The following is a 12,948-nucleotide window of genomic DNA, read 5'->3' as shown; positions in this document are numbered from 1 at the left end:
AGTGCCCTCTTTTTTTTTTTTTTTTTTTTTTTTTTTTTTTGTCGTCCTCACCTCACTGCTATAATAGAATTGTTGTGGCCTGCACCGAATTTGCCACGTCATTTATTCATTCCTTTGATTTTATAATTTATTTAATTAGGAAATTTTTAAAAAATAATGCAAGGCACGTATGACCTACCTCGCGACTAGAGGTGTCAAAACGCAGCCGACACGACTAGTCTCTCATACACTCTTACACACGTTTATATTAATTTTTTATTTTCTTGGGTTAAAAACTTCAAAATCACACACGTTATTGTTAATCATTTTGGTTCTAGTTTATTAATAATAAGTTAATAACATAATGTACTACTAATTAATAAAAAAATACTTTAGTCTAGTGGTCTTCATCTTTGCTCGTATAACACACGACAGATTGTTTTTTCTAAACCAAAACAAACAAAAATAGATATTATTTTATTTTTATTAAACGAAGAGATTGTAACCGAAAGAGAGTAGTAATAGGTTTGAGAGTTTTGCCAAAAGCCAAAGCCAAAGAGTTTTCAAATAAACTTGTGAAAGAAAAACCTACTAGATGTTTTAACATAATATTTACAACAATTGAGAATACTATAATCTTATATATTAACATTTTTGAAGTATCTTTTGTGTTCTACCTTTTTATTTTGTAATATTTACATAATTAAACCATGGCCATTTAATTAAATAACAAAAGTTTAGAGTAAATTTTGTAATTAAATCATAATAAAATTACAAAATTGGAAATTAGTATTTATTACATTTAACAAAATTTCCTAAAATATCTCCCTAATAAACTGAAAATTTCTTAAATATCTTTAAATGATCTAATTTATTTTTAAATTTTATATTCTTACATATAACATATGTATCATAATAATACAAATTGTTTCCCGCAGATGTTGCTATATGAATTTTTGAAAACAAACGTATATTAATTGATACATAAAATGTATGTATTAAAATATTATTGGTAATTGTGTAGCACGGATCATATGATGGAACAACTTATAAATTACATAATTATGATTATAGATGTTTTTACGGGTAGTCTACTATAGTATAACTAACAAAATATTTTAATATGAAACTATATTATTTAAACGAAAAATGTTATGTCAACATCATTTCATCATTTCTATATTAACATTTTTGAAGTACTTTTTGTGTTCTACCCTTTATTTTGTAATATTTGCATAATCAAACTCTTGCCATTCGATTAAATAGAAAAAGTTTAAGATAAATTTTGTAATTAAATCATAATAAAATTGCAAAATTAGAAATCAATATTTATTACATTTAGAAAAAAAATTAAAATCTCTCTCTAATAAATAAAATATTTCTCCAACATCTTTATAAGATCTTATTTGTTTTTAAAATTTATATTATTACATTAACATATGTATAATAAAAAATATTTTTTTTTGCATATGTTGCAATTTGAATTTTTAGAAACGGATATATATTACTCAAATGATACAAAAAAATGGATGCACTAAAGTATTATTGATAATTGTGTAGCACGGGTCATGTGATCGAACGGGTTATAATTTACATAATTATGATTATAGATATTTTTACGAGTTGTCTACTATATTATAACTCACAAAATATTTTAATATGAAATTATACTATGTAAATGAATATTATGTCAATATCATTTCATTATTTAAAATATTATATTTATTTAATTAATTTGATCAAATAACGATTATATAAAAGATAAATTATCATACAATATTTTACGGGTTAAATCAAAGAATTAACAATCAAAATATAGTAATACACTCTTATATATCAAACAAAATTAATAAAAAAATACTGTTTAGAATATCGGCTCGCGGTGTACAGCGAGTTAAAATCTAGTATATCGCATAAGGGATTTATTATATCCATAAAAAGATCATAATAAATTTTAGTTAATTTATTGAGGATGTATTAAAGAAATGGGGTGGTACGTGGTCTCCTGGCTGCATTGATGAGTGTATCACATAAGGGATTAACACTGATTAAAAAACGTAAAACGAGATTAGTGGATAAAATCGTAAAACAAAAAAATGGAAAGAACGGCGGCGAAATAATAGAATGAGAGTGAGTGAGTGAGCGAAGCGAAGAAAGTGGGACCCACATTGTTATTCCAACATGGCGAACAGCTGTCTTTCCGCGTGGATTCTCTTCTCTCTCTCTCTCTCTCTCTCTCTCTATTTTCCTTTTGACGTTTTTACCCCTTTCTATTTTTCTCTCTTCTTCTTTTTCTTCTGTTTGATTATTTTTTAATCGGATGATGCAGGCGGGAGTCCAAGCGATCAATCAGAATTCTATAAATCATGGAGATATTTTTTTCTATATACAATTATTAAAAAAAAAAACACATAATTCAGTAATATAGCTTCAGAGGCGTGATTGGATGAATCAAGAGAGTTGACCAAAAATCCATTTATATATGTAGCACCAATTCAAGAACCAAAACAAAAAGTAACCGGAATATGATTTTGGTCTTCAAATTAACCTTGTTTGATTATTATCTCAAAATTCAGTATCTCTTCTAAAATTTATATATTATTAGTAACATTCTGTCAGACAGTAAATAGTACAGTACTAAAACAATAAGTAGATGACACGTCCTCACTCACGTCTCAACTCTCAAACATACTGTATATATTTTTCTTAAAAACAGGTGATAACGACTTTTTACACCAAAATTATGTCTAGTATGAAACAACGTTCTTTTTTAATATATAAAATTCAGCTAATGTTTCTGTCCAAATTTCATATATTGGCCACGGGATTTATTTTGTCTTCCTATATATATATCCACTACTTTCCCTACATTATTATCATCTGTTAGAATTTGCGTTCTTAAATTCTGTCACAGATAATTTAATTAGTGTATAATATTTGGTTTTTCATATAATGCACCAAGACTAGCAAGAGTGGGTGAAAACTGAAAAATGATCATACAAGGAAGGAGTTGGTGTTTAGAATAGTGTCTGTCGCAACAATGAGAAGATGTTCTCTACAACCCAAATTAAATTATATGACATTCATCCGAATTTTGGAAGAAGAAGAAGAAGAACAAGTACGTTTTGAAAATAATTGAACTATAAATACTGAAATAGACACGTGTATGTAATTCCCGTAGGCTGCTTCTGATGATAAGTGAGAGAAGTGGAGACCACTCCACTGGTCTGCAGCAAAAACACACAGAGAAAGAGAATCTTAACAAATGCCAAGCTGGAGGACTCTCTGCTTCCTACTCGTAATAAGTCGTGTCTCTCATCTTTTATTAGTTACGTGGGACTACTCTCTTTACCACGTGTCCTTTTCTTCTTCACCTTCCAACTCTCCTTTCTTTTTCTTTTTCTTTTTCAAATCCTGCTTCCGAGAGACATCTCTGCTTTCTCAAATTATTATCTCTGTTTCTCTTTTGTTTTTATTCTCGATTACAACTCTCTTCCTCTTGTATACAAGTTTTTTTCTCCATGTAAGTATATTTTTTAACATGTAATTTCCAATCATTTTGGTTACCAACTAAAATAAAATGGCTCACAAATCTATATGATTTTACAGTCCAAGAACTTCTGCACATATATATATATATATATAGGATATGTATTACTACAGACAGATGAAATTTATACGGCAAACTATCCAAGTAAATTTTAGTTGTTGGCATGTATATAAGATGGTGACATTTACAAAATTTGTCAGGTTGCCCCATATATATTTAATCAACACAGATTCTTACTGTACAACTGGACATATTTACGCTTATGAATATATATTTTTAGTGTGTTTTTTCTATGGCAGAATATTTTTGATGTTATCTATGTATGTTCTCTTTTGAAAAATTCTTAAAAAATTATCTACTTCCTCGCTAGTGTTATGATGTCGGCGGATTAATGTTGAGATATTCTGATAGTTCGAAAGGATTGAAGATTCAAGTGGGAACTACAGTTGTATATAAATATATCATAATTGATGTTCATATGCGATATGTAACTAAACGACCTTACGTACGTATAGATGATATGCAGTCTTTGTTTTCTTTTGTATTTTTGTTGGTTTTATAGTCTTTACAGTATATACTTAAGAATCAAAAGATATTTTCAAGCATTTTGAATATGAAGCAATACTCATTCTTGATTCCTTTTTTTTTTTTTTTTTACTTTAAGACATAAAGAAAAACAGGCATTAATAGTACAGAAGATCATTAATGGGGTTTGGACGTATTTGGAAACTAATTTAAAGGTGTTGTAAGATACAAGACAGGACCAATAATTGAAAGAAATAAAATTAATTATCATATTAATATATTTTTATCATGTTCAGTGGAACATATATAAAAGAGGCCCATTTGACACATACGTTTCTTTTGTCAACAACCCATATGTTTTGTTTACGAACCAACCTATTAAAAAATGTAATTAAAGAACTTTATTCTAACATTGTCCATACTCCCATAGGGTTGGTTACTTGGATAAACTCGTATTCGGCTTTGGCTGCTGGTTTTACAAGTGTTTAGTGCACAGCTTATTTTTCATTGAATATTTCATATAACTGTATCTACATCCCACGTGTATTATCAAATTCTCTAGCTCCGTAGCTTAAGACCAATGTGCTAAGGAAATCGTTTTTTCAACTTAGCAAAATCATTATTGAAATATTTAAAGCTCCAAAACCTGATCTAAAACCTTGTAAAATGAATATCAATGCCTCTAATCACAAATGCTACTTTGAATCCTTTTGATGAAAGAATGTAACGGGTTTGATATATTATTGAGGTTTGCAGTCATAGGCCTCACTGAAAATAAAAATCGTGCAAAGCCTGACAAATAACATTCATGGGTTAATATAGTGTATGGGTAGGAAGCCTAAAATAGGATACAAACTTGCCTTTGAGGCCCATTTGCTCGTTGAAGCAAACCCTAGAGATTAGAGAATGAAGGGTTCCATATTTTGTTTATTGCACCCACATATATGTCTCCTTTTAAGTGAATGAAAAGACAACAAGCCTCTGAAATCTGAATGATCAGATTAATATTGTGTTATTTCCAGAGCTGAGAAAATACATCTACCTCTCTTGTACCTTACTTAATGAACGTTGTGAAGTAGGATACATGGGTTTTAATTCACATAGCAAACAAATTTATCTAATGCATATAATTTTAAATCGAAAGTCTTGTAAAAATAAACCATGTGCACGTCTTGATAGACGGACATGATTCTCGTGATAATATGTTTGCGAGGACTTTTTATCAATTCTGGAAGGTATATAGACATACACATCTACAATGCTAGCTGTATAGATTAACTAGGTTCCAGATAAACCTTAGCATATATCATATATATATCTACCATGATAGTGTCTTCCAGAGATGGAGACAATAATTAATGTTATTGAGTTTCGTTAAATGCGTAGGCCTGTTGATTTTTGTTCCTTGTGAGTTGTGATAGCATGCATGCAATGATAATCTTCTCGAAACCTCTTACATAATTTGGTCTATAATGGCTGTGGTAATCCAAATCAATGTGTTTGATTCTCATGTAAAAGTGACGGAAACCATATTCTGTTATAGAATAATCCTCAAATGAGCTATTATTCCAAGATAATACTTAATATGGGATCAGTCAAAGTCACACATTGACGAGATTCCCAAGTGGGAGGGGTGTGAGATGAGGGAAGCTAATATGAACTGGTCCTAGAGGTGATGATAGAACTAATAAGCGCGATCACCACACATAGAAGTATATATATATATATAGGGAAGTCGATATATAACAAATGTTAAGCTTGATAATATAAGATCTCAGCATAGGCCATAGAAGATAAGGAAGAAACTTAAACAAAAAAATAGTATAGATTCCTTGATATAGCTAGCTTTATCTATATATATATATATATAGGAAGATCGTCTCTGAACTTCTTCATTTATACCAAGAATTGATGCCTAAAACGCAGTACTAAAAAACAAATTACAATACCCATCCTTTTTATAAAGATCAATATCCTAAATTCGTGAAAACCTCCCGATAGATTTTGTTTATTAACAGATGATGTTCATGAATTCATTCATTGGTTTGCATTGCATCTTAACGGATATTGCTCACGTTTTTTATATTTGTTTTAGTGGTTTAAAGAAAGCGGCGTACGTCCACAACATCTGGTCTGTCTGTGGCCAAGTGCTGGGATATGAAGCCACTAGCCAATCTTTTGACAATTATAAAATGAAGACCCTTTAATTTTTAGGGACTATTAACAAAACAGGCACTTTTGAACTCCTTTCTTTCGAAGTAGGAAAGTAATACAGTAACAATGTACAACTCAGCAAAAAACTACTATTCATGACATTATTACCCTTCACCATATTGACCAGGTAGAGGAGTGGATTGGTCAAACTCTTAATGTGCTACATGCAACATCTGGAGAATATACATCAATCCTTTCGTCACCTTCAACAAGCACGCAACAACAAACACATAACGATGGTGAATTACGAATCCCTAGTGATATAAAACTAAACCCTAAGACAAGAACTAGACAACCCACATAGATCAATATAAAGTTTCGATTTCCATAAGAACTAGTTTACTGTCAAATATCTCAATTAATTACTAAAATATCACCAAATTATTCATATTCAAACGATCAATCAAGAAAACATAATTTCACTTTTAGCTACCAGTTCTAGCAAAACCCAGAAATTTTCAATTATCCAATACTTTAGCTAATCGATTGCATCTTTGAATAGAAGATTGAGGAGTTTCACATGTTTTCGGAGGCAAAAACTGGAATGACAAGAACAAAAAGAACATTAAAGGAGAGGAAGAAGAAGCATGCGACGATGATGGATATGGAGGCGTCTTCAACCATGATTTCAGATCCATGATGACAAACATCATGCGCTTCCCAATTCACAATTGCAGAAGCCATTGTTGGCTTGTTTCCTCCGATGTATTCGCTTGTCGGCGACGAGAATTAATCGGCAATCTCAGAGTGTGGATCGTCTTTTGTGTCGGCGAAGTTTATTTGGTGAAGAAGAAAACATTATTGACATAAATGTTGTAAGGACAAAGTAGAAATTTTACAACCAATCCATACCTGTTTTGGAAAGATTTTGGAAAAGTGACTAAAATGAAAGGGTACACTAAAAATAGTGCCTTTTTTCTAATTAACTCTAATTTTTAAAGACAAACAAATAAGAGAAATCATATATAATAATGGATATGGCTGACGTTGTATGTAATACAAATGTTGAGTAGTGCATGCAACTTATAATTCATTGAATATATCCATCAGTCATATTTCGTTTGTTTCAAAAGAGAATAATTAATTTATAAGTAGAGTAATAGTAAAAAGAAGACGATATGATGATCGAGGAGAAGCGAAGAGACAACAGCAATCGGAAAAAACGTGGAGAGGGTGAGAGTACCCCACACTTGACTGCTCCTTCCCTCATTGGGCCACTTCCTTCTCCAAAGGCCATTTCTTTATTTTTATTTTTTTTCTTTTTTAATTATTCCTTACTTTCTTCATTCGTCTTTTCCTTTTTTGATCACATACACTAACCTCTCGTATTTTGCTGTTTAGGTCTTTAAAAGGTAAGTTGATTATATTACAAATTTATTTTTATTTTTATAATTCTTTCAAGGAGTACGACGATGACTTCGACTGAACATAATTCATTCACGGCCATGAAATATCTTTTGTTTATTTATACTAAGCCACACATACTGTATATCAATGAGATCAACTAATGAACTAAATTTATTTATTTTTGTTTTGGTTGAAAATTGAAATTGATACCTCTAAGTGACTAAGTCCATGCGATTTGTTTCGTTCAGATATCAAAACAATAAGCAAACTTGGGTTGATGATGAGTGTGGATCTATACCGTATGAAACTAAAATACATTACACTGTAGATAAATCAACTGAAAGAACAAAAAAAGAAAAGAAAAATGGTTGCCGAAAACAAATTAATTCTAAACGAAACAATTATCGTTGACACCAGATTTGTCATATATGAGCTATAATAATTTAATGGATTAATACTTGTATTCTCCGAGATCAAAAGACGATTCTCTTGTACTCAATTTTCCTCTTTTTATTCGTCATGTTGCGTGTTCGTCGTATAGATAAACAAGTATATATGTCAACAAAAGTTAATCTATTTGAAATCAGCAATTAAAGAAATAAATATAAATATTTTACATGTACATTAGTAAAATTAGAAAGTACTATCAAATGTCATATGGTAAAAGAAATAATCTATTCCCAAGACAATAACTTCAACCATATATATGTCAGGTTAGATTTTATTTGATTTTCTATTAATCAACAAATCTATGCATAATTTTTTTTTGTTAATAAAATAGTCCTCTCTCAGCCAGGTTTGAAAATTTGACCAGAGAGCTAAGATGGATGAACAATTATTTATCAGTGAGTAGATGAGATCAATTAGGACCAACTTTCGTGAAATGACTCGTTCGACTTCATGAGTCGTGTGTGATCTTTTTGAGACGACCTAGTTGTAGTTCTATAATCTTTCTCGGGAATTATACCATTCGATTTGCAGCATCACATGATTAATTAAATCCCCCGTCGTATTATTAAAATCATTAGTTAAATACAACCATCCTTATTAAAACGATATACTTTACATCGTAATACTTAATACAAAATCAAGACAGTAAGGGATTAGGTCAGTTGTGGATAGCAAAATCTGGTCTGTAAAAGAAAAACCGAATATTCGCATGAAACCCAAAAAGAATAAACCAAAAATATTAATAAAATCTTATCCGTTCCACGTGCTCTAATATTTTTTTGTCCCAGTTTTTCCCTCTTCTCTCTCTCTCCAAAGGCTCTGATCAGGTGTGGTCGAAACTACACGACAAACCCATGCACCTAAGTATAGGTTTGGACCTGATTTGTCACATGCACGCGAGAACTACATTTACGTGTCACTTGCCACGTCGATTGCAAATTTTTTTATTAAATAAATAAAATACGTTATCCTCTACATCTATCTTCACATCCATTTATTTCATCTATCTTATCAAACTCTTACACCTTTGAATCTAACTCTTTGGATAAGATCAAACGGCTATCAATTGAAGTTATATCTGTGTGCACCTGTCGCACTCGTACATTGTTGCTCTCTGAACCTTGTGTGATTTTCTTTTACAATGTTCATTTTCCGCGTAGAATTTTGTTTCTTCATCGTAAAATCTGGATTTTTTTTTTCTTTCTTTTTGATAGGTTTTGTCGTTTTGATTTGTTTGTTTTTGTATCACAATTTTATTTTATTTTTTGATATTTCGAAAGACCAAAAAAAATATGAATTAATTCTCTAAGAATATATTGGAAAAACTCGAGTTAAAAGATAACACGTGACGTTGTTTGAGTTAGTTTTATCGTGTTCGCACAAATAGACGGCCACCGACGGCATCATCGAAACCGATGGCACGACACACGACTGTGTTAACGGCGGAAGATGAAGGGGTTAAGTTGGCGGTGCGTTTGTAAGGACCAAGCCACCGCGTTTGCATATAACGATTCTTCCTCCACGGCGGAAGCGTGAGGCCACGGCTCCTAAGCGATATCCTCGCTGCGTCACATACGAGCCGCAAGATCCGTTTCAGCTCGTCTCCCCTTCCCACGAAAACTGCCGGGAGAGACTGAAGCATACGCGCGTACTGTGCCGTTGGCCTCGCGATTTGAAACCGCGACGCGAAATCTAAGTCGACGATGTAACGGGCGGACTGGGACGAGGCTGAAGGTGTGAACATGACGTCGATAAACTCGTGGTTACCGGCGGTGAGTCCGCCGGAGGACTTCCATTTGGTTTTGCAGATGGCCGCATTGTGGCCAAGCTCTCTGAGAAGAGACATGACCTTACGCATTAAAACGGCACGCTGTTCGTGCTGAGATCCGAGAGACGACAACACTTCCATAGCTCTCGCCACGTGAACCAGCACCGTTCTTCCGTATGAATCTTCCCTGAGAGAGTTCCTCAGAATCTTCGCGATATCGTCGGCGTAGTCGGGGAGCTCCACTCCTTCCGAGTCAGAATCCGAGTCTGAACCCGAATCTTGATCACACCAACGTGACTCATCATCATCAACGATCTCAACTTCATCTTCCAAGAAGCCTTGAACAAGATCGGAGAGACAAGGTGAGTCGTCGTCCTCGTAGTCTTCGATTCCGTCGCCGGTATGTTCGCTGCCGCTGCTAAAGCTACACCCGACGAGACGAGCCCTAACTTCGTCTGCGAGTGGATCGGTGACACGTTTTGCTCTAGAGAAACCCATGTCAAGAATGTATAAAGAAACACGTAACTTGTAATATTTTTCACTCAGACAAGTTTGAATAAGAGGGGGAGAGGGGGAGAGAGAGAGAAGGATGAGATGGGTTTATATAAAAGCTTCAAGAAGAACAAGAAATGCGTGAAGAGAGAGAGAGAGAGAGAGAGGAGTTGAGCTCCGAATATTCGAAGAGAACAAGTTAATTTATATATAGTTAAAGATAATGAATAAAGAAATAAAGATGGTACATATAATAAGAAGACACGTAATAATGGGGGGGAAAAGAGCAGAACCGGAGGATATACCACTTCTTGGTTACTACTAATAAGCATGACACGACTTTTGGCCCGATGGGTTAGGCAAGCAAAGGCATATCCCAACAGGCAACGGGTATTTAGGGTTTTTATTCGCCTCCTCTCTCATTTACATTTCTCACGCTTTCATTATTTAACTCTTCAGTCAGAATTAAATACCTATATGTAATTTTAATTTATTCTCGGATTTTTTAATACCGGATCGAATGATCTTGGACTCGATAGACCAACCAGTCAAGCTTGAAGCACCGATGAGCCTTCTTGATGGATCATAAAGCATGCAGTTGCAGGTTAATTAGCACGGTTTGTGTGAATCGATAACAGCTAAAAAGCTATTGATTAGACAAATATAATTAATAGTTAAGTTAAGAAAATTATAATAGTTATGACATTCGTACGATCTTACATAGATGTGCATCTCACTTCGTGTCATACACATTCAATGTTCATCTAACAACTGCATGCACTTAGATGACTCTCTCTCTATATATATATTTACTAGAGATGATGGAGTAGTTTTTGAATGATGCTGGTGGCCCATGAAGGTTTCTCATTGGTTCCACATCCACGTGTCATGAGGTGAGTGGTAAATACATACTAAGTTAGAGAGACTCAAAATAAATCCTAATACGGAGTGTATTTTACTATTGATATACGATAGTTACATTTTGGCTGAATGAAAAAAAATATATACATACATACATGGAGATATGTGTGTGTGTTTATTGATAAATAAATTAACTACTCCATGACCCATGCTGCGCCTGTGAATTTGACCCCATCTTCGAGTTTGATTTGAAAACAATGCATACATGTTGTTACTTCAACTACAGATTTGACAAAAGAAACAAAAAAAAATGATCAGTTTGACGCAATATCATAAAAACTATCAACTATATATAGTCGTCGTTTAGCTGTTTTGCGTTTGTATGTCAACTACCATTCCAATGTGAATAGTTTGAACTGGTTGAAGAAAGTAAGTATATATATATAGCTTTAAGAAAATTCTAGACTAAACTTGATTTCAGTTAAAGTTTACTACAGAAAAAGGAATCCTATATATTACAAGACAGATGTGATAAAATCTTATCAGTTATGTCGAGATGATAGGAGGAAATAAGAGTTATCTAATAATGCATAATCTATCGAGGAAACAAAGAAAAGTAGAAATTTTACAGGAAAAAAGAGGACACGTGACAGAGAGATAAAAGAAGAATTGTGGGTGTGGGGGGGCCAAATAGGTCGAGAGATAGAGATGATTGCGAAAGGGGGAAGCGTAGGGCCAAAAGAACCAAACCCCAAAGAGCCTTTCACCTTTGTCTCCTCCCCTATCCTGTTTTCTTGATTTAATCCATTTCCTTTTCTTTTTTTTTCTGGCTCTTCATGACAGGGAAAGGTGTACCAACCAGACTCTTCTCGTTAAAAAAAAACTACTAAAATTTAACCTTTTTTTTTTATTTAAATAAAGAGCCAAGCATACATTTAATCATGATATCCGTTTTCGAGTTCGAAGAGAATTTATGGTTGAGAACAAGTCAATTAAAAGTCTCGGTCTTTATTTGGTGGTTGAACGTACGATATGTGTGCGAGCCTCTGAGGTATTATTACTCTCCAGTTTCCTCAACAGTCCACCGTATTACTAAACAATCAATTTCTAGGGTGATCAAAGATTAAACTATAAAACCATGGCTTTTGTCGACTAAACATCCATGCACACACCAAAAAATTAAAATAAAAAACTCATCCGGCTTACTTCAAATGATATTTTAAACCAACAATGTATCATTCTTCCATATGAAAATGTTGTTTCATATACAATATTAATTGGAACAACATAGAGCTCAACTACGTACACAAGAGAGCTGACAATATTGATTTAGTAGGCTATAACATTTTTTATTTTTGAATGATTATGATTATCAAGACCGCGAATTCGAGTATATAACAAATACATTACTACAAACATTTCCATTTAACATGCTTTGATGTTTGATCCATATAACATTACTCTGGAAGAGACGTTAATTAATGTACTAATATGTACCAACAACGTAGATGAAGATGCCCGGGTATATTTACCCAAACTGACTGAGGGGAAACCTCGCGTCGAATAAACTTTTGTTAATTTAATGGAAGAAAAAAGTTGGAATTTGGGAGGTGTGAAGAGTTCTCAGAATGAGGTAACGAGCAAGTGACAATATCTAATCATCTCTCCAGTGAGCAGAACAATTGAGAACAAGAACGTGACAAGTGGGTTTTGTTATTTGGTGTCTAATTTATATGCTCGTTGTCCCATGCAGGTTGCGCGC

At 33.0% G+C, this 12,948-nt stretch overlaps 1 protein-coding gene across 1 annotated transcript; it reads right to left on the bottom strand.

Moving 5' to 3' along the window:
* Positions 1-9,344: 9,344 nt before the first annotated feature.
* On the bottom strand, positions 9,345-10,602 carry LOC17892082. The gene has a single exon (XM_006298158.2). The coding sequence runs from the start codon at positions 10,329-10,331 to the stop codon at positions 9,432-9,434; it is 900 nt and encodes a 299-aa protein (XP_006298220.1). The 5' UTR covers positions 10,332-10,602; the 3' UTR covers positions 9,345-9,431.
* Positions 10,603-12,948: the final 2,346 nt, after the last annotated feature.

The sequence above is a fragment of the Capsella rubella genome, unplaced genomic scaffold (genome assembly GCF_000375325.1).
Source record: "Capsella rubella cultivar Monte Gargano unplaced genomic scaffold, Caprub1_0 scaffold_3, whole genome shotgun sequence".
In the NCBI taxonomy this organism is placed as follows: Eukaryota; Viridiplantae; Streptophyta; class Magnoliopsida; order Brassicales; family Brassicaceae; genus Capsella; species Capsella rubella.
This window is presented reverse-complemented; position numbering and strand designations above follow the sequence as displayed.

What these genes read in the sequence shown, in the direction of transcription:
- LOC17892082 (XM_006298158.2), bottom strand. Translation starts at nt 10,331, where the DNA reads ATGGGTTTCTCTAGAGCAAAACGTGTCACCGATCCACTCGCAGACGAA.